The sequence below is a fragment of the Lactuca sativa genome, chromosome 3, assembly GCF_002870075.4.
Source record: "Lactuca sativa cultivar Salinas chromosome 3, Lsat_Salinas_v11, whole genome shotgun sequence".
Classification (NCBI taxonomy): Eukaryota; Viridiplantae; Streptophyta; class Magnoliopsida; order Asterales; family Asteraceae; genus Lactuca; species Lactuca sativa.
Window position 1 is genome coordinate 132,789,472 of NC_056625.2, and position 22,803 is coordinate 132,812,274.

At 39.3% G+C, this 22,803-nt stretch overlaps 2 protein-coding genes across 2 annotated transcripts; both read right to left on the reverse strand.

Moving 5' to 3' along the window:
• Positions 1–216: 216 nt before the first annotated feature.
• On the reverse strand, positions 217–1,106 carry LOC111903132 (uncharacterized). Its single transcript, XM_023898917.1, has 2 exons — positions 628–1,106; positions 217–550 (listed from the first exon to the last, which is right to left on the reverse strand). Exons 1-2 carry the CDS (start codon positions 1,104–1,106, stop codon positions 217–219), a joined length of 813 nt encoding a protein of 270 aa, XP_023754685.1.
• A 5,287-nt stretch (positions 1,107–6,393) lies between these two features.
• Positions 6,394–8,087, reverse strand: LOC111903116 (protein PHLOEM PROTEIN 2-LIKE A10). The gene is made up of 2 exons (XM_023898904.3): positions 7,940–8,087; positions 6,394–7,821 (listed from the first exon to the last, which is right to left on the reverse strand). The coding sequence occupies exon 2, from the start codon at positions 7,721–7,723 to the stop codon at positions 6,530–6,532; it is 1,194 nt and encodes a 397-aa protein (XP_023754672.1). The 5' UTR covers positions 7,724–7,821; positions 7,940–8,087; the 3' UTR covers positions 6,394–6,529.
• Positions 8,088–22,803: the final 14,716 nt, after the last annotated feature.

The following is a 22,803-nucleotide window of genomic DNA, read 5'->3' on the forward strand; positions in this document are numbered from 1 at the left end:
ATTTCAAAAGTTACTAATTATCAATAATCAAATCATTTTCAAAATCCGGTTCATCTAATGAGAGATCTACAACCTACAAAAACCCGACATCTTCCATTGAATCAAAAGCATCTCCACCCCACATCCCACATCTTTACATCATCTTTTGGAGTCCTTGACAAAAGTCGGAGATTATTGTGGATGAGCACGACTTGTAGTCAACTTGTTCCTTTTAAGCTAGTGAATAAATGCATAAGTACTCCAATTACGCTCAGCACAAGAAGAAAAACAAGGTTGTCCAAGTAATCTAAAAGCCAAAGTCTGGAGAAAAGGAGTTTGAGCACCAAAGTTAACCCACCAATTATTGGGCTCCATAGTAGCCATCTTTGAAATGCTTGTTAAATCTTCAAAAGGACCATTATTCATTGAAAACATTGCATACTCATCAAGGACTCTTCTATACTCATCATCATTAAGAAACAACCTTCGAAAACATTTCATCCTTTCTTGTGAAATTTCTCCATCCCTATGTAGAGCACATCTTGTAGAATCCTCCATTAACCATGCATCACTATAATATTTACAACATCCAGAAGTTAAAACATAAATATATAATTGAAATCAAGTGTACAATAAAAAATCTTATACCTTGGATGTAAAGAGTGAGCTAAACTATGTAGGGGAGTGTTATTCTTCACCCATTGAGCCACTAAAATACGATGCACAACGTCATAAAAGCACCTTATTTGAGATGTCGGACGTTTTTCTTTCTTGTAGATCTCAATCTTCACTTTCTCAATCATAGAATCCCACATCTGACACACCAAGTGTAAACATGGCTTGTCGGTGTCACAAGCTCTAATCATCTCATATATATGTCCAGTGAAACTAAGAATAAATGCTACTTTGTCCCACCAATCATCATTGAAAATATATTCTTTCACAGAGTTTTCTTTCTCAGTATCGTCTAATCTATAAGAAGACCATTCTTCGCTTATGACCATAGCTTGAAGACCCCTTTTGATAAGTTTCAATCTCTTAAGCATCACAATGATGGAAGCAAAGTGAGTGTCAGCAACAGAAAGCAGCCTAAGAGTAGTAAACTTGGTGAAAATCGAGAGTCTCATGCTGTGGTTCATGATGAAATTTTTTATTGCAAACGCCTCTTCGTAAACTTCTTTTATCCAGGGACACTGGTCATATGTTAGTTCATTTGTTTCCACATTCCTTGGTGAACAAATGTTCTTCAAAGCAAGATTAAGCGTATGAACAACACATGGTGTCCAATAGATGTGAGGAAACTAACTCTCTATAATCTCTCCATCCGCCTTACAATTTGCTGCATTGTCAGTAATGATTTGCACAACATTTTCATGACCAATTTCATTAATGGCTTCTTTCATCAATTCAACAATAAAAATCTATCTTTCACTTCCCCAAAACAATTCACTGCCTTTAGAAACAAAGGACCATTACCTGAGGTAGCCATGAAAATGATTAGAGGTTTTCTTGTAGGATCACTCCAACCATCACTCACAATAGTCATGCCTTTTTCTTTCCATGTAGACCTAAGTGGCTCCAATAGCTTGTGAACATTATCTTTTTCTTTTTGTAGTAATGTTGTTCTTAGCTTATTATAACCAGGAGGTACATAACCATCAATTTTGTTGTTAGCAGCAAACTGAAAATCCCTGACATAGTATGGATTTCTTGCAAGATTAAAAGGTAAACCTCCGGTATAAAACATTATAGCTATTTCTTGATCCAGTTGGTCCCTAATTTCAACACCAAAATCTCTTTCAATAGGTGTTGAAATACCTTTTCTTTTCTTAAATCCAACAGCGGCTTCACATGACAACTGGACTTCTTTCGCTTGTGACTCGGTTTTCTTCTTTTCATACACATCTTCTAATTGTGTCATGTTAAGTTTGTTAGTTGTTGTTGCTTTCTTGCAAATAGAAATCTCAGTACCTATATTCAATTAAAACAACATGATTTCAAGAACACACATAATAACCTTGACATTCTCAATTAAACAACATGAAAAAAATAAGGTCATCATTGACATTATAAATTCAATTACGTTACATTGATCAAAACAAGAAAGTGAATCAAAAACCTCTTAATCTCTTACTTCTTTACCATTGTTCATGAATAAATAGTTCTATTGAATAACATTAATCAAAAGTGCAACAAATACATGAATCAAAACAAAAATCGCAGCCTCTTATTTCATTACAATTATTAGTAAATCAATAGTTCAATACTTCAATACAATAACATGAATCAAAAATCACAACAAATGCATGAATCAAAACAAAAATTGCAGCCTCTAATTTTAATACTTTACAATTTTTCATGAATCAATACAATAAGTCAATAACATAAATCAAAAATCGAAAATTACATAGACACACACACTAATTTGAATAATAGATTGCCTTTTATACCAAGCAAATGTGCTCTAACTCTAGATTATATGATCCTTGTCGGGTTTCACTGCAAAGGTTACACTTGAACTTCCAACATCCTCCTGCTCCATCAAGTTTATCGAGTTTACTCACAAAGTCCCACAATGGAGGTTGGTCTACTGATGTAGATGATCTTTGTGTTTTAGTTTCTTGTTCTTGAGAAGAAGCCATAATTGGTGAGTGGTGAAAGTCTAAATGATTTTAGAGTTTTTTTTATTGTCCTTGACTTCTTGTCTTCTTGATCGACGAAACAGAGAGGCAAGGGCGCAAGGCAGCAGCGATCGCTTCTCTTAGGCTGCTTTCTGTTTAGCAATTAACCGTTTAGGATTCTTTAGTTGCATCGTGGGTTGCAATTGACTAATTCTAGGGTATTTCCAACCACTATAGGTCTACAGCCCATTACTATATTAGCGCCAATTAAAAGCCCATGCAAAAGAAAAAGAAAAAGAAAAAAAGAAACGTGAACGAAACTTAATGGAAACGTTTCTGAAATTGTTGATACTTGCCGAAAACATTTCTCGGTCGTTTCGCCGGCGTTTCCGTTTCCCCTGCGTTTCAGATACGGGAGCGGCAGCTCTTAGGGCGTTTACATGCATCGTTAGCGTACATGGTGACGTCCCAAAAATTACAAAAATGTCATTTTGGTTCAATTTGCCACAATTCTCATATCAAGGAATACTTAGGGTTAAAAATGGAAATACATCAACATCAAGATGTTACATTGACTTTAGCAATAACTACCTTCTATGTGTCTTTCTTGTCAAAAATATAATTATCCGCCTATAGTGACATTGTTTCATCCAAATACCTTTCAATTTGACCGGAGGGTGTGGGAGGGAAGCTTCCTTCACTTTTTGTGGGTCATACCCTCACTTTTCTTTCCCCCGCCTAAAAGCTTCCCTCACTTTTTTTTTAATTTTTTTTAAATAAATTTCATACATATATTATACTCATTTTGTAGATAATTAAAAACCATGAGTTTTGATATATTTTTTATATTTTTTTAGTAGGTATATAATTTTATAAAAAAAATAAAAATAAAAATAAAAATAAAATAAAATAAAACCTGACCAAAGACCAATAGCATGAAGGGAGAGAGTGCGGCACCCTCTCCTCCCATCTCTTTCCCGCAGCTTTTTTCCCTCATCCACGGAGTGGTGTGCAAGAGTGAGAGAAGCTTCCCTCACCCGTTTCCTGCATCCACTCCGTCCAACCTTACAAATCTTATTTTTGGAGCTACCACCGTTGCACAGGACTTATAATTGGACGTCCTTGTATGGACCTACGATTTTTGTTTCGGGCCAAACACATGTGGTTGTCTAGTCTTAGTTACCCCTCAAGCATGCATATGTGAATATGCAAACAATTTAAATGAACCAATCCAGAGTTCCCAAACCTTCTTAGCAATGGATTTCACATCAACTTTCAAAGCAAACCTAATAAATCCATATCTTTTATCAAAACTTGACAATTTTGGTGATATATACACATCAACGACAATCCCCATTTTCTCACACATCTTCCATAAATGAAGTCGATCAACAGAAATTGGGAAATTGGAAATGTAGATACTTTTGGAAATTGCACTCACTGACTTTACATTTGATGAGATAGAACCTAATTTCTCTTGCCGATCATCAGTTATCCGATTGAATACGTTTCTTCTCTGCCTTCATCCCGCCCTTTGCCATCCATCACCTTCCGTCATGATGAAAGAACATTGACATCGTTTGTGCCCGACGTCACGTTTTTTTGAATTCCAAAATCGTCAGAGCACTAGGTTCAAACTACAAGCTATATCAAGTTCTATGTAAATATTTTGATGTCCCTGTTAAAATTGTGCGTGTCTGGATTCTATATGCATATATTCTGCAATATTTCGTCATTATCTTCAATTTTAGTTATGTCTTATTACCAAACAAGAGATGGAGATCCATTAACGAAGATAAAAATAAATAAATAAATACCTTGTGTGTGACTCTCATCAAGGCTATTCATGGTCACGATGGGGGTGTCATACAATTGGATGGGAATTTTTGTGGTCATAGTGTTTGGAAGAGAATTAATAATTCAATTAATCAGTTGCATGAAACAAGAATAATTTTGTTTTTGGATTATAAGAAAAGGAAATAGAGAAACTACATCTTTTGGGGATGAAGTTTGAATAGAGATGCATCATTTGAAAATTTATTTCATCGACTTTATGCATTTGAACGAGAGAAAGATTGTTACATAAAATATCGTTGGGATTATAGAAATTGGATATTGAAATTGTCACAATTACTATGATGACCCATTGGATCTTATCGAACTTTCGGAATGCTTTGATCATTTGATGTCAGGTTCAAATAGTAAAAAAACGAGAATTTTTTATTCGATTGTTGAATTTCCCGTGTGTGTATATATATATATATATATATATATATATATATATATATATATATATATATATATATATATATATATATATATATATATATATATATATATATATATATATATATATATATATATTATTTCTATCTACTTTGCTAGTTGTTGATATATATAACCATTTAATTATTCCATTATAAAAATGTACTTTTAAGGCTAAACCCCGTCTACTTTGTCATTTGATCAAAATCGATCAAGTGCTCATATATGTTGATACGTTAACGAGAAATATATCATTATTAAGCGAACCTTATATAGTCGTTACTATAAAAGCAAAAATAAAATACTACACAGAAGAGAACTTGTTTTTTGCTTGCAAATCAGATTAATAAGAAAGCATATTGACATAAATAAACCATGAAAACATGTGTTCTTTGAGTATAGCATTATTTCCTTTTTCTCTAGTGTCGTACAAGTCTTAAATGTCAATTTTTGTCGCATATAATTTTTCTCTAGTGTCGTACAAGTCTTAAATGTCAAATTTTGTCACATATAATTCAACATGTGTATATTTGTACATCATGTGTTCCTATATAAAGAATGTCATTACTTCATTTGAAGTAGCCTTATGATTTTTATGACATTTAGCCGATTTTATTTTTGAATTCTTTTTTGTTCGACTCAAAGAACCCGATGAAATGCTTTTAGTGTACCCTAACTAAAATTTGTTTATAAAATTACAAATTTAACCATTTTCCTTAATTATTTTACAGAAAATAACAAAAAACCCAGCATTACAAAAATAATCATCAAAATTACAGATTGATTAAAGCAATTTGCGATTTTGACATTTAATCAATAAAGGTACAAGCATTTACAGCGTATGTGTGCATTATGAGTTGTACATTCACAGATCCACAACCACCCACGATTTGTCCTCTTTTAGAATATAAATTCCTAAATTTTTTTTGAAAATTGAAACTCTTATTTTTGTTGATTTTAAAAGCTATGGAAATCAAACCTATCATTTTATAAATAAAAAAAAATTGCAATCTAATTCCAACTTACCTTTTAACAAATCAGTCCAAAAGTTTGATAGTTGTGTCGATTATGTTCCTTATAAAAAATAAAGTAAAATAGTAAAATTATACATAAGGATTATGCGTTTGTCAAAAGTTTGCACCTTAATTCCAACTTATTTTTTTAACAAATGTGTCCAAAAATTTGGTAGTTGTTTCGATTATAGTCCTAATAAAAAAAACAGTAAATTACATAAATGGTCCATGTGTTTGACAAAAGTTTGCACTCTAATTCCAACTTATTTTTTTAACAAATAAGTCCAAATTTTAAGTTGTTTCAATTATAATCCTAATAAAAAAAAATAGAGTATATTACATAAATGGTCCACGTGTTTCACAAAAGTTTGCACACTAATTCCAACTTATTTTTAACAAATGAGTCCATAAGTTTGATAATTGTTTCAATTATAGTCCAAATCAAACATATGAACATACAAACAATCTATCAAATTCCAATGTTCAAAACAAGAACCCTAACATTCAAAACTATATCAAGATAAAATCACTACATTATATAGAATGAGTACATTCTGTTCCAAATATATACATATAATCATGTATTGTATCTCGTATAAATTGATTAAATCCAAGCTAAAGAATTTCATTTTTCATCATTTCATATCACAATTATGTAGATGAAAAACTCCATGGACTACTTAACACATGCAACCACACAGAAAGACAAATAGTCATAACAGTATATGATTTTGTACTCACATACCTGTAAACTTCACGCCCTTTATCAATGGCGTCATCATGAACTCCATCAACTTTTCTTTTCATACCTGATGATAATTGATCCAAGAAAAACTCCAAGAAAGATCTTACAGTTGCAAATGTCACACGCCCAGTTACATCAAGAACAAGCTTTCTGTTGCTAGGAACTGCTAAAGTTGAAGAGATTTTGTGAACAAAACCTGAATTGATTTGACTTTTTCTTGGTTTGATTCCGTTTAAAACAAGTTCTTTTCCTTTTGCATCTGGATTTGTAATCACTTGGTGGGATGTTCTTACGAGAGTCTCGATTGCTCCATTGGTGAAGGAAGTTAAGAGGTCTCTTGCTTTTTCTTCGTGTTTGGGGTTTGTGAAACCTGAGAGGATTTGTTCGTATGGGTTTACATCCATGGTTTTATCGAGGTAAACTGTGACTAATGTGCTTACGAATTGTTGGATGCAATCGCCGATTAGTTTCTTGCATTTCTCTTCTGCTATTACATCTACAAATTTCTGGATAGAGGTTGAAGTTTCTGAGATTCCTGAGGTGTTTGATTCGTTTCCATTTCCGGTGTAAATTGCCATCACCATGTTCTTAGCGAAACTTCCAACAACAATGGAGGCGAAACCAGATCCAGAAGGAGAAAAGAGTTTATCTAAAGCTCTGTCTGAAAAACTGTTACCTGGATCGGATTTTCTTTCCCCAACTTTGTAGCCTCGCAAGATTCCCACAGTTAAAGCTCTTGTAACAGTAATGATAGATTCTGAAACTTCATCGGATCTTGTGATTTTCGACAATTGCTTCAGACTGTTTGGGATTTCGTCTGAATCAGATTGTATGAACTCTTTCAAGTCCTTTGAAACGACTCCTATTGTCTCTGCGGAATCACCAAGTAATTCAGCGATTGAAGCTAACGAGCCTAAAACCTTTGCGAATCTCTCCCTCTTCTTCACCACAGAAGGTGAGTTGTAAACCCTAAACGCTCCGTAACTTGAAAGCCCTAACGCTCCGATGAGAAGAATCCATTTCTTTCTCTTTCGAGTGTAATCCAAACTCTTCTTCACGATATCCGAATCCAAGCTCTTCTTGAAAAGATCCAAATCCATATAACAAACAACTCCGAGGATTTGAAAGAAACTAGGGTCTTAATTTGATTTACTGAATTAGGAACTAAGGGAATTGAAATTCCTTGATGATAGTTGACCTAGGGTTTTCAATTGTCAATACGATAAACAGATAAATTCGTAAAATCAACATATACATACACCTAAAACGTATAAGTATCGATGTGATTGTGTGTATTTATGTGTGATTCTACGAACCTTGAACGCAAAGGGCGGGAATGGAGTTGCAGAATCTTTGCGTCGTCGAGTCTGCTGCAGACCTACGTATCAATCGTCTCGATCTGATCCACTCCGAAAAATCCGTGTTTATAAAAGCTGTTAAATTCCACTTCAACTCCCTTTAGTTTTGAAAGTTTTAGAATTCACCTCCATACATTTATTGCTAACAAAATTTAGCATGCATTAGAACATGGTAATGTTGGCATTACAAGAGAATAAGGACGAGCAAAGGTTCAGACCCGGTTTGAATCGGATCAGGAACCAGTTGATGGTAAATGTAGAATTGGAAATTGGATTTGTCATAAGGACGAGAAAAGGTTCAGATTCGGTCTGAATCAGATCAAGAACCAGTTGATGGTAAAAGGAGATTCGGGAATTGGATTTGTCATAGCCTAAATCGGTTCTGATGTCGGTGTCGATTTTCAGTTTCAAAACCAATTATTTTTTTTCCAAATTAATTTTCTAACTGTTAGTTTTATCATATTCTTAACTATTTTACACTCAAAATCAATTTCTGGTTTCTAAATAAAAAGAAAAAGTAGATTCTTACATCTTATCAGCATTAGATTTTTCTATGATTTTATACGATATTTTACGATATAATTGCTACTGAATTTCAATGTCAATGACATTTTCCAGTCCTTATGTTCAATCATGATTTTTTTAACCATTTTACATTCAATATCAGTTATGACTTTAAAATAAGAAGTAAAATAGACTTTTATATCTTTTCAAATGGTACAAACCTTATGTTTAGTGGATACAACAACTACCTGATTTGAAGAACAATGTCACTTTCTATTCATCTGTTTAAGAAAATTTTAACCATTTTACATTCAAAATCAGCTTCTTACTATAAATAGAAACAACGCAGACTCTTGTATCTTTCAAATGACATTGACCTCATGTTCATAAGACTTTTTCTATGATTTTATATAAATTTTACAACACAAAATATCAAACAATTTTATTTTCAAATTAGCCTTGGCTCGGTCTAGTTTTTTTAATGGAACGAGTAGAAGTTCACTTGGTACTATATCTAGGCATATAAAATAAATTATGTTGGCCAGTTATACATATTTTGCATTTAGGTTTTCTCTAATATGGTCATTTTCTTCTTATAAAACCTATTTATATATATATATATATATATATATATATATATATATATATATATATATATATATATATATTATCATAACATAGTGTGATTCTAAATCAAACAAGGTATGGACAAAATTATTATTATTATTATTATTATATAACAGGGGGAAACTTTGAATTTTAGAATCAAACAAGGTATGTTGGTTAGTTGAAGATGAAGTTGGGGGAGTAAGTTTGCCTTTGAGCTATAATTCAAAGCCTAAGAATGACAATTTTCTCATAGATGTTTGGAGGATAGGGGTATGTTACTGGATGGGTTACGGTTTAAGTCGTATAACTCTGTAATGTGTGGATATCGATGACGATTGCAATAGATTAAGGGCCCACTCCAGTAATGCCAAATGCCAACCGCCCAAAACTATTATTCGGTCAATATCGACCCTCTACCGAGTTAACTCATAATATCAATAACTTAGTTTTAAAATAATTACATTCATACCCATTAATTTTACTCTTAACATTTGGATTTATGAAATCGGTTTAGAAACTAGAACCAAAGATTCATGAAGTACTCCTTAAATTGCATTTAACTTTCTATTATTATAACTATATAAAACTCGTATATTACACAAGTTTATTAAAAAAAATCATATAAATCATTATAATTTTTTAAAATAATTACATTGATACCCATTAGTTTTACTCGTAAAATTTGGAGTTGTAAGTCCCGATTTCAATGATCCAAACCAGTGATCAAACATATAGCAATCAATCAGAATAAGAATGGAGTAGAGGAAAGATTAAACCAAGCATGCACACGTTAATATCACAAAAACGCCAGGTACACCTTGGATACACACACATACGTCATCCTAAAACTGACACAAACACACTCTATTTATTGGACCACCAGCTGTACACGCGTTGTACAGCCGTACACAGGGTGTACGGCTGTACACACGAGTTTGATCGTACATAGCCACACAACAAGCTACAAACACCATTACAAAGTCCAAAATCCTATCAAGACCTATACAAGATGGATGCCTAGCCCAAACCACTATATTATGACCTATCAATTTCCCCCTTGATTTGAGGCTAGCATAGACTTGGTCTTCAATCTTTTGGTTTCTCGAACAGCCTTAGGTCAGATTTTCCCATAGATCCCAGCCAGAGCTTATCCTTGATAATTGTGGCAACCATTCCTGTAAATTCTTTTGCAGAAGCCTCCATGATCTCCCTCCTACACACGATTTGATGACGGGCCAAAGTGTGAATCTCTCTCTCTCTCTCTCTCTCTCTCTCTCTCTCTCTCTAAATCTCAGAAGATCCTTAATGCTAACGAGCCTAAGAACTCCTTTGTTTTTTAATTTTATGGCTGCAGTTGCTGTTTCATCATCAAAAGCCCAAAAATCCATATCATCAAGATATTCATCATGAAAATGTTGTGGGATTGGAATCTCCTTCAATTGGTTTGTAGCTGGCCACAACATTATCTTCATCGGTTTGTCAGTTTCAGGATCAAGAATATCTTTGTCTTTTCTAACCAAAGCTTTCGCTGTCTTCATCATGGGGAAATTATCTCTGACCTATCTATCTAAAAATTGTTTAAAGTTGAAAGCATTAGGATGCTTTGAAGGATTGTGGAATGGAGCCCTTGAGAGTTCAGAGAGATCAACCTTTGTCCAGGAGTTGAAGTCATGAATGCTTTTATAGTACTCTGTATTTCTAGAATTTCTCTTAACCACCCACAATTTAAGTTCATGATCATATGCCCACATTTTGATCCTTGTACGATCACCAAATTTTCTCTTTTCAAGATCTGTCACAGTGAGTTGAGGTTCATTTGCTTTACGATTCTCATTTGAGTTCTTCATGAAGAACAAACCTACTTTCTTCTCAGCTATGAGTGTTCTCTTGCCATGTTTAAATGTCATCCGGGGATTGGCATTCACAGGCTCTTTCTCAAACAGATTGACAATTCTTGTTGTTCTTGGGGGTGGTTGATCAACAGGATTTTCGCTTTCGGAAGGCTGGACGGGAGCAGTGGGAGGATCTTCAATACCATGAGGCTGTTGAAACAAGGACTGGAACTTATCACCAAAAGCTTCAAATAATTTATTCTTCAAGCTGAAGTAGAAAGCAGTCAAGGATCCAAGATTAGTTTGCAAATCAAAAATCTATTTTGACTTCAATGCATTGTCTACTTCAAGCTCAGCGATCCTGACATCATGTTTCCCAATCAAAATGTCCTTCTCAATATTTTGCTAATTGAGAATGTCGATTTCTTCTTTGAGCTTGGACACAACAAGATCAACATCCCTTGAATGACCTTCCTCAATAGATATCCCTTTTCCACGCGAGGAAGGTTCTGAATTATGTTGTGCCAAGTGCCTTGCTAGATTGATGGAGGCTTCATCTAGCGACCTTGTAGGGGAGTATCCTTGAACAGCGGGAGATGTTCCAGTTTCATATATTGTACTTGGGCCTTGTTGGGTAGGTACAAGTGGTGCAATAGCTGTTGTGGTGGTGATTGTGGATGGAGCTGGCAGTGCTTGATCTTGAATAAACACTCCCTGCCTCGGATCGAGTCGTCTTCTTTTTACAGAAGGCAGGGAGGTTTATGTTGGTGTCGGATCACTTGTGGATGGCACAGATGTAGGAATAGCAGAATCAGGAGGAGGAATCCTTGAAGTTGCATCCCTTTGGATTGAAGTATCTTCCATCGATCTTGACGTATGAGGCATAGTTTCGAGAGTCTCATCAGCAACCCTAGTCTCAGTTGCTGATTGAACAACTTCATTGACCCTTGTAAAGAACCTGTCAACGAAATCCGAACTTGTACCAAAGTCATCATCTTCAAGACCAAGGTTAAGGGGGATTTCCTCATTGTTAAAGCCTGTAAGGTCCATGTCCTTCAAAAAAATCATCAACTTCGTCATCATCATTTACCATCACATTATCCATTAAATTTTCTTCAAACTCATCCTTATCATCACCATCTCCATCGTAATCACTCTAAACCTCCACGTTTTGCAATTGGTCATGCTCCTCTGCCATGATTGTGATAGGAGGAACACGATCTTCTTCGTTTTCATGCTCTGAAGCCGAGATAACAACATCCTCAGTTTCCGTGGGGCTTGAGAGATCATCAGACTCAAAGTGATCACTTTCTTCAGCAAAGATTCCAAACTTGATCAGAGGATACTTTCCTTCAAAATTAAACTTTCCTTTTCGATTTTGCTTTATCAATCCAAAGGCACTTGAACCAACAGACTTAAGGTCCAAGGTCTCTCCTCCTCTTTCTAACTCTGGGTACATGAGATTGAAGATTAACTGAAGAAATATTGGATACATGAGGAACTTATCTCTTTTTTTTCTGTCAATGTTCACAATCATCTCGTGTAAAATAAACTTTGAGAAGTTGAACTCTATTCCTGAAGCTAAAGCAACAATTGCACCGGTGTTGATCATAGAGATTTCATTAGCTCCTGATTTCCGACCGGAGATACGGCTCACAAATACATGAGCTAAGTATCTCCAGTACGGAAGCCATAATTTCTTGAGAGTGGGAGGGAAAATCCCCTCGTATCCCATTTGATCCAGAATCTCTTCAGTCTGATCTAGATCAATCTCCTTCGGGAATTCAGGTTCGTCACTGATCTGCAAAGTTTCTCGAAGGATTTGTTCAGTAACCAAGACTTTCTTTCCTCGCACAGAAGCTTCCAGATATTTTGTGCCCTTATCATCCTTTATCACAGCTACGTTGCTCCAAAACTCCTTAACCAATCGTTGATAGATGACCGGACTGGTGGTGAGAGCAGTGAACAAGCAGCATCTTCTTAAGCCATTGACTATGAATTGGAAATCGGAGTGAGCCTCTGGAGGATCAACTAGGTAAATGGCCAAGTTGTGAACTTTAGCAAATTCAAGACCTGCCATATTGATCTGCACAAAACAAGCTAAGTGAGAAAAACACAAAAAAAAAATTATCAATAAACATCGAGTGTTTTCCCATTTGACAGTTAAATTAAGCTTTCAATGGAGAAATTTTCATTTTTAGGGCAAAATTGGGGTGTACGATCATACATGGGAGTCCAGCCGTACACTGGTGTCAGACCGTACACGCCTCATTGGTCCCAAAAACCCATTTTTCCTTCAATAAACCCTGAATTTCTGGTCGATTTTGCTCAAGAATAACATCACAAGGGTCGTTAATGAGATACCTACACAGATGATTGGTTAATTTCAAGAAAATCGAGAGTTTTTAAGACTTTAAGAGAGAGAGAGAGAGAGAGAGAGAGAGAGAGTTCGTCGGGTGTACGACCGTACTCAGATGGAGGGAACCAAGGGAATCTTGGGTAGTGGAGTGGTGCAGTGGAGAAAAATGGACCAATAGCATTCCAGCAACACTTGCGAGGGTGGAGCTTAGTCACGCAACACTTGCGAGGGTACCCGTGCAACTGCACACCTTTGGGAATTTTGGTCATTTTGTTCACCATTTACCTTGGGGGATTGGATCTTTCAGATACACTTCGATTTTCCACCATCGTAGACCACTAGAGGCAATTTTAGAGCTTGATACTCATTTTTCTCATCTTTCTAAGTAATTGGTAGTTTCTTGATGCAATTATACTTTTGTGATTGTTATTTTGTTGCCATGAGTGGCTAATTTCTCTATTTTGGTTAACTTTGGCTAAAACCCTTGGATATTTGTGGGTTTTTGAAGGATTCACGCTTAATTGTCATTTATCTTATGTTTATGATTCTAGTTCATATTTCTTATCCATGTTTAATACTTTGATCATGAGCTTGGTACTTAAATGTGCAATTATTGGTTTATTTCTTTGGTTTAGCATTTAATCATTGAATTTACTTAGAACAAAGGCTTTATGATGGTATAAATCATCACTAGCTTATGAATCATGACTCCTTTATGGACGTGTAAGCATTGACATCCTCTAGAAATTAGGATTCCTTCATTCTTAAGGCTAATCAACTTCTTGGGTTTAATTGCTTCAATTAAATCCTTGATTTTGATTTGTAACACTCCAAATCAGGTACACCTTTGAAACCCTTGAAAATGAATTAATTGGAAAAAATGGTCCCTCTCGTACGCTGGGCGTACCTTTAGCGTATTATGGGAGAAGGATCGCGAAGGAGCCTTGCGTACGTGGGGCGTACGTAAGGGTACGTCGGACATACGGAATAGAGGGCTAAAACCCTAAATCTCAGACTTGACCCCTATTTTAACACCTTTTAGCCTCTTAGACAAAACCCTATCGGTCTCTTTAGCCTCATTTCTTCCACATATAGCTGATACATTGTGTGAGAGAGTTTTGAGCTTAAGGAGTGGGTTTTTGTGGCCGTTTTAGAGTTCATTCAAGAAGGAGAAGTTGTCAAGGAAGCTTGGAGTGTCATTTGGCTTAAAGAATCTGCATATAGTCGACCTTGAGGAGCTTTTGGTGGTATAAAGCTTGGACCTTTCCATCTTAATCACTAGATCTAGCTAGGGTTTTATAGTTCTGTCCCTTTGGTTGATTTTTGGACCTCCTCTTATGAGTTAAGCAACTCCAGGGGATGGAAATGACAGATCTGAGGTCCCTTGGTCCTTTTAAATCATAAAAATGGAGTTTTGGTGGGTGTTTTGACCTCATGCATGGGTTAAAAACGTTAGAAAGGTCTTAATGGGGGTGTTGGGAGCACATGAGGCATGCAAAGGAATAAAGTTGCCAACTTTATGCCGTAGGTCGTCTTAATAAGCTTAGATCTGACTTTTGGATGTAAGGGAATCGGGTATTAAGCACTTAATGGAGAAAGTGCTTAAACTGTTAAGTACGTTGGGCGTAACCTAGCGTACGCCACGCGTAAGCCCTAGAGACGTAGTATGTTGCGTGTACCAGGGTGGTATGCTAAGCGTACGCTCCACAGATGGACTTGGAATTTGTTTTGGGCCTTGATCTATTGGGCCTCAATTGGTTATTGGGCCAGGGCATATTTTGGGATGGTGGGCCACTTCATCTGTTTTGGGCCAGGGATGTTATGATTGGGCCTTATTGGGCCATGAGGCCTATTAATGATTTTTTTGGACATGGACTTTGGGCCCATTAACAAAGGAAGAATATTTGGGCCTTTATGGAAGAACTTGGGGTTTGGGTTTCCCTTTGATCAAGTGAAGTCCTAACATTGGTTAATATTATTATTCAGTGCGGGTGGTTGCGGACAGTTAGGAGAGCAGCTTTTGGATTCTTCGGACAGATGTGAGTCTTCTCACCATATCAATGGGTCTAAGAGACCAAGGCCGAACCATTTTATAAGATGCAGATTGTTGATTGAATATGCGATATGATAGTATGACATTTTCATGGAAGACCATGTGGGGGTTCCCGTGGCATTTGGTATAAGACCTTAGTGGGTTTCCATGGCATCCTAGTATATTTGCTTGTATAGTTTGCATTGTGTCTTGTTGGTAGGAAGACCTTGTGGGGGTTCCTAAGGAAGGAAGACCATGTGGGGGTACCCATGACAGATAAGACCACGTGGGGGTTCCCGTGGCATTAGGTGTAAGACCCGGGAGGGTTTCTAGGGCTTCCTTATATGTTGTATGTATGGATTATGTGATATTTGTAGCTTATAGCTAATTTGATATGTGTTATGTGGTTTGTGTGTGGGATATGCTTTGGGGGACTCACTAAGCATTAGCTTAAATTTTTTGGATTTGTTTCAAGTACATCTAAGCCCAAGGGCAAGGGCAAGGCTTGATGGCGCGGCGTGCACACTCTCACCGACATTTTATGGGACGCTGATGTTTTTCTTAAATAAAGTTGTAATGAATGTGGATTTGAAAAAAATTGTTTTGGGATTTCATGGTTTGTGGAAATGGTTTGACTAATTAAAATTGAAAATTTTCTTTTGAAAATTTGGGTTGTTACAAGTTGGTACCATAGCTTTGGTTTGAGGGATTCAGGCACACTCTCGGGTGTGTCAGGACTCAAACTAAAGAAATGGTAAAATTGTTTTAAAAAATAACATAAAAACCTTTTGAAAGAAAGGAAAAGAGGAGAGTGCAACGCGCGTGATCATCCGAGCTATGTAAGTAGTTTCCCCAATATGTTAGCCATGTTATACTGATATTTGAGCTTTGTTGATTATATGGAACTTGCTATGTGTATGCTTTTAAAATTGTATACGGTTATGAGCTTATAGGCTCAGAATGATTGACTTGGCCTTATTTCCTATTCCTTGTCTGGTTGTGGTCCTAGGGTAGAATCTTTTATTCGAAAGTCTATTTGATCCTTTTCTGTGTATAATTTGCATGCATAAAGGAAACCTATCATGATTGGTTTGATTGATATGAGTAGGGTAAATCTTAGGACAATATGAGATTGATGTATACGGTAGTTGTGGAATATGGTTCAGTTTTGGGACGAATTGGAGTTATCAGGTAAAGCATTGGGGAAAAGTACAGGTAGATGTGGAAGGTAGTATTGGGCCCGTACTACTGAAAGCACAGGACCTGTACCCGAACCAATGTTAGATCTGACGACTTCAAGGAGGACCGGTGTGGGAAGATCCCTTGTATGGAAATCCTGATCGTTTATGATTTATGACTTTTCAGTTCAGCATGGTGGTGACACGATTTGGAGCAGGGGGATCAGGATCGGGATCTAGATCCGAGGCTAGATCAGGCGACACTACCGATGTGATTGATGAGAGGCTGTGCGAGCTTATTGCAGCCGAGGTTACTAGGGGCATCCTTGACGCTACCCCCGTCATTTTTGGGATGATCAAGGAGGGCATGATGGAGATCATGGAGGAGAGACTCAAGGCATTCTGGGCTGAGATTGTTGCGGGTCAGGTTTGGGCTCGAACTCCCTCATTTCGAGAGTTCAAGGTGTATGGAGCGCCAAAGTTTTTTGGGGCTAGGGACCCCATTGTTAGCCGACGCTGGGTGGCGGATATCGAGGACGCCCAACGCATGATTTCTTGCCCGCATGCGGCAAAGGTGGGATTTGCTTCTTGTATGCTGAGAAATATGGTCCGGGATTGGTGGCGCGAGGTTACAAGTCAGGTGGGAGCAGCCGGTGTGGCTGAGATGACCTGGGCCGAGTTTGTTCAGCGATTTAAATTGGAGTTTGCAGCAGCCATTGAGGTGCAACGACTTGTGAGGGAGTTTCATGACTTGCAGCAGACCACCGAGATTGTGGCGGAGATCACCGCCAAGTTTCGAGAACGAGCTTTGTTGATTCCACAGTACACTACCGATGAGGACATGTGGAGGATGAGATATCATTCCATGCTGAGGGATGATATTCGGGAGTTTATGAGTTTTACATGGTGCAAAACCCTGAATGGGATGGTGGAGAAGGCACGATAGAGGGAGATGGAGTTGGACTACCGCACCAAGCGGAAGCCTGAGCAGGCACAGACAACAGTAGGTCAGGCTAAAAAGCCTAAGACCTCAGATTCATCTAGTAAGGGCCAGCAGGGCCGTGACCGATGTGCCAAGTGTGGGAGATCTCATGGAGGAGTTTGTCGGGGGTCAAACCCGGTGTGTTATATGTGTGGTCAGTCGGGCCACGCAAGTAGGGACTACCCAAGGAAGGGCTTAATATGTTTCCACTGCAACCTGAATGGCCATAAAAAGGTCGACTATCTGAGGTTGCAGGGAGGGGGAGGAGCGGTGGTGGTGCCTGCACCCGCCACACTGAGGATCACCGATGGCCACCCTGCTAAGGAGGATTCCCCGGCAGTGAAGAGCTGTGCATTTCAGCTGACTACCGAGGAGGCTCAGGCAGCGCCAGATGTTGTGGCTGGTACATGTCTATTATTCTTTGTTCTTATTATGACTTATGTGTACTATATGCTTGTATAGGGACCTTTTTGGTCAATGATATGTCTGCTCATGTCTTGTTTGATTCGGGTGCTACCCGATCGTTCGTGTCACTTACACTTAGCAAGAAGTTCTGGGACACACCAAGAACTTTGGATTCCCCGCTCGAGGTGGAGATTGCAGACGACCGTATTGTGAGTGCTACGAGAGTGTATTAGGATTGCTTCATGAATGTGTTAGGCGAGAGGTTTCGCGTGATTTGGTTCCGATACCTTTGCGGGGGCTGAAGGTGATTGTAGGGATGGACTGGTTGGGGGCCAATGGGGCCATGATTGATTGTGAGCGCTAGTTGATTAGGGTTAGAACCCAAAGTGGGAGAGAACTGGTTATCCATGGTGAGAGAGCCTCGCAGGGGCCAACTCTCTGTTCGACTGTGAGCGCTAGGAGATTTCTGCAGCAGGGTTGTATAGGATTTCTAGCTTATATCTCAGATATGAAGGTAGAGACCGCAATAGATTTGAATAGTGTGCTGGTTGTATAGGACTTTCAGGATGTTTTCCCCGAAGAGTTACCGGGAGTGCCTCCGGAGAGGCAGGTGGAGTTTCGCATCGATTTGGTGCCTGGTGCTGCTTCGATAGCAAAGGCACCATATCGTTTGGCACCACCTTAGATGCAGGAGTTATCTACGCAGCTTCAGGAGCTGCTAGACCGAGGGTTCATACGTCCGAGCAGTTCCCCGTGGGGAGCACCGATCCTTTTCGTGAAAAAGAATGATGGATCGCACATGATGTGCATTGATTATAGGGAGCTGAACAAACTAACAGTGAAGAACTGTTGTCCGTTGCCAAGGATCGATGATTTGTTTGATCAGCTACAGGGTGCGTCTTGGTTTTCCAAGATTGATCTTCGGTCAGGATACCATCAGATGAGGATTCGGGATGATGATATACCAAATACAACTTTCAGGACTCGGTATGGGCATTATGAGTTTGTGGTGATGCCGTTTGTGCTCACCAATGCCCCTGCAACGTTCATGGATCTCATGAACAGGGTGTGTAGACCGATGTTGGATTGGTCGGTGATCGTTTTTATTGATGATATTCTGGTTTATTCTAAGACCAGGGAGCAGCATGAGCAGCATTTGAGGGAGGTGCTGGAGACCCTGAGGGCGGAGAAGCTTTATGCAAAGTTCTCCATGTGTAATTTCTGGCTGCGGGAGGTACAATTTTTGGGGCATATCATCAATCAGGAGGGCATTTTAGTTGATCTAGCCAAGGTTGAGGCTATGATGCGATGGGAAGTACTGAAGAACGCATCAGATATTTGTAGCTTCTTGGGTTTAGCAGACTATTATCAGATATTTATCCAGGATTTCTCCAATATTGTTGTGTCATTGACTCGCTTGACCAAGAAGAATGTGACCTTTCGGTGGGGCACAGATCAACAGACGACTTTTGAGACCCTGAGATGGAGGTTATGTGAGGCTTTGATCCTAGTACTCCTTGAGGGGTTGGACGATTTCGTGGTGTACTATGATGCATCGATTTCAGGGTTGGGTGGGTACTGATGTAGAGGGGGCACGTGATAGCTTACGCCTTGAGGCAGTTGAAGCCTCATGAGGCGAATTACCCCACTTACGAGCTGGAAGTGGGGGCAGTGTTGTTCGCCCTCAAGATTTGGAGGCATTACTTATATGGAGTGAGGTGCACCATCTATACTGATCACAAGAGTTTGAAGTATTTGATGGATCAGCAGAACCTCAACATGCGACAGAGGAGGTGATTGGATGTACTAAAGGACTATGATTGTGAGATTTTATACCATCCCGGGTAGGCCAACGTGGTCGCCGATGCCTTGAGCCGCAAGGCGGCAGGTTCCTCGATTGGGAATGTTTGTTTGAGGATGACCGTGATCTCTCCTTGAGGATGACCATGATCTCTCCATTGTTGGATATGATCAAGGAGGCCCATGTCGAGGGGGTGAAGAAGGAGAATTAGAAGATAGAGCGGATTTGAGGCCAGTATCCTTTGTTCGTTAAGGATAGTCGTGGCCTTTTGACGCAGTGTGTCCAAGTGTGGGTACTAATGTCTGGAGGAGTGAGGAAGAGGGTATTAGAGGAGGCACACAAGTCCAAGTTCTCTATTCATCCATGGGATACAAAAATGTATAGAGACTTGAGACTGAGTTATTGGTGGCCCTACATGAAGCGGGAAATCGCCTGGTTTGTGGAGCGGTGCTTGACCTACAGGAAGGTCAAGTCCGAGCATCAGCGGCCTCATGGCAAGGTTCAACCGCTACCCATTCCCCTGTGGAAATGGGAAGAGATCACTATGGACTTCATCATGAAGTTACCTAGGACGACGAGGGGTGTGGACGCCATATGGGTGATCGTAGACAGACTGACGAAGAGTGCCCATTTCATTCCGATTTCCGAGAGTATATCCGCGGAGAAGTTGGCGGATATTTATGTACGAGAGGTGGTGGCTAGACACGGGGTGCCAGTGTCGGTAGTCTCTGACAAAGATGTCTGGTTTACATCTAGGTTCTGGAAGAAGTTCCACGAGGAACTGGGTAATCAATTGCATTTTAGTATGGCGTATCACCCCCAGACTGATGGTTGGAGTGAGAGGACGATCCAAACACTAGAGGACATGCTCCGAGCATGCGTGTTGGATTTTGGTGGTAGTTGGGACACGCACCTCCCACTGGTAGAGTTTTCATACAATAACAATTATCATGCCAGTATCGACCGACCTCCATTCGAGATGTTATATGTTCAGAGGTGTAGAACCCCGGTATGTTGGGACGAGATTGGACACCGGGTCATAGGGAGCACTGACGTAGTGCTCAAGACTACCGGGCTGATTCAGCAGGTGCGCGACCGGTTGCGGGTCGTGCAGAGCTGATAGATAAGTTAGGCTGACCGATGGTGATCAGATCTAGACTTTCAGGTGGGGGATTTGGTGTTGCTGAAGGTGTCTCCCTGGAAAGGGATTATCAAGTTTCGGAAGAGGGGCAAGTTGGGGCCTCGGTATATAGGCCCATTCAGGATCACGTCCCGGGTGGGCAAGGTGGCATATCGCTTGGACCTGCCAGAGGAGCTTAGCCAGATTCACAACATCTTCCACGTGTCTCAGCATCGGAAGTGTGTCACTGACGAGTCCGTATTCGTTTCGTTGGACGACATTCAGGTGGATGAGGGCCTGAACTACATCGAGAGGTCGGCTGCCATCTTAGATATGAAGATGAAGGGTCTTCGGAACAAGGAGGTGAAGTTGGTAAAGGTGCAATGGCAACACCGAAGATGCTCCGAATGGACTTGGGAGCCGGAGGAGGAGATGCGGGAGCATTATCCCGATCTATTTGTAGCTACGGACTTCAAGGACGAAGTCTAGTTCAAGTGGGGGAGAGTTATAGCACTCCAAATCAAGTACACCTTTGAAACCCTTGAAAATGAATTAATTGGCAAAAATGGTCCCTCTCGTACGCTGGGCGTACCTTTAGCGTACTATGGGAGAAGGATCGCGAAGGAGCCTTGCGTACGTGGGGCGTACGTAAGCGTACGCCGGACGTACGGAACAGAGGGCTAAAACCCTAAATCTCGGACATGACCCCTATTTTAACACCTTTTAGCCTCTTGAACAAAACCCTATCGGTCTCTTTAGCCTTATTTCGTCAACATATAGCTGATACATTGTGTGAGAGGGTTTTGAGCTTAAGGAGTGGGTTTTTGTGGCCGTTTTAGAGTTCATTCAAGAAGGAGAAGTTGTCAAGGAAGCTTGGAGTGTCATTTGGCTTAAAGAATCTGCATATAGTCAACCTTGAGGAGCTTCTGGTGGTATAAAGCTTGGACCTTTCCATCTTAATCACTAGATCTAGCTAGGGTTTTATAGTTCTGTCCCTTTGGTTGATTTTGGACCTCCTCTTATGAGTTAAGCAACTCCAGGGGATGGAAATGACAGATCTGAGGTCCCTTGGTCCTTTTAAATCATAAAAATGGAGTTTTGGTTGGTGTTTTGACCTCATGCATGGGTTAAAAACGTTAGAAAGGTCTTAATGGGGGTGTTGGGAGCACATGAGGCATGCAAAGGCATAAAGTTGCCAACTTTATGCCGTAGGTCGTCTTAATAAGCTTAGATCTGACTTTTAGACGTAAGGGAATCGGGTATTAAGCACTTAATGGAGAAAAGTGCTTAAATTGTTAAGTACGTTGGGCGTAACCTAGCGTACGCCGCGCGTAAGCCCTAGAGATGCAGTATGTTGCGTGTACCAGGGTGGTATGCTAAGTGTACGCTCCATAGATGGACTTGGAATTTGTTTTGGGCCTTGAGCTGTTGGGCCTCAATTGGTTATTGGGCCTGGGCGTATTTTGGGATGGTGGGCCACTTCATCTGTTTTGGGCCAGGGATGTTATGATTAGGCCTTATTGGGCCATGAGGCCTATTAATGATTTTTTGGACATGGACTTTGGGTCCATTAACAAAGGAAGAATATTTGGGCCTTTATGGAAGAACTTGGGGTTTGGGTTTCCCTTTGATCAAGTGAAGTCCTAACACTGGTTAATATTATTATTCAGTGTGGGTGGTTACGGACAGTTAGGAGAGCAGCTTTCGGATTCTTTGGACAGAGGTGAGTCTTCTCACCATATCAATGGGTCTAAGAGACAAAGGCCAACCCATTTTATGAGATGTAGATTGTTGATTGAATATACGATATGATAGTATGACATTTGCATGGAAGACCATGTGGGGGTTCCCATGGCAGTTGGTATAAGACTTTGGAGGGTTTCCATGGCATCCTAGTATATTTGCTTGTACAGTTTGCATTGTGTCTTGTTGGTAAGAAGACCTTGTGGGGGTTCCCAAGGCAGGAAGACTTTATGGCGGTTCCCAAGGCAGGAAGACCA

What these genes read in the sequence shown, in the direction of transcription:
- LOC111903132 (XM_023898917.1), bottom strand. Translation starts at nt 1,106, where the DNA reads ATGAGACTCTCGATTTTCACCAAGTTTACTACTCTTAGGCTGCTTTCT. An exon ending in GCTCACTCTTTACATCCAAG is followed by an intron (nt 551 to 627) that starts GTATAAGATTTT and finishes TAAATATTATAG; the next exon opens with TGATGCATGGTTAATGGAGG.
- LOC111903116 (XM_023898904.3), bottom strand. Translation starts at nt 7,723, where the DNA reads ATGGATTTGGATCTTTTCAAGAAGAGCTTGGATTCGGATATCGTGAAG.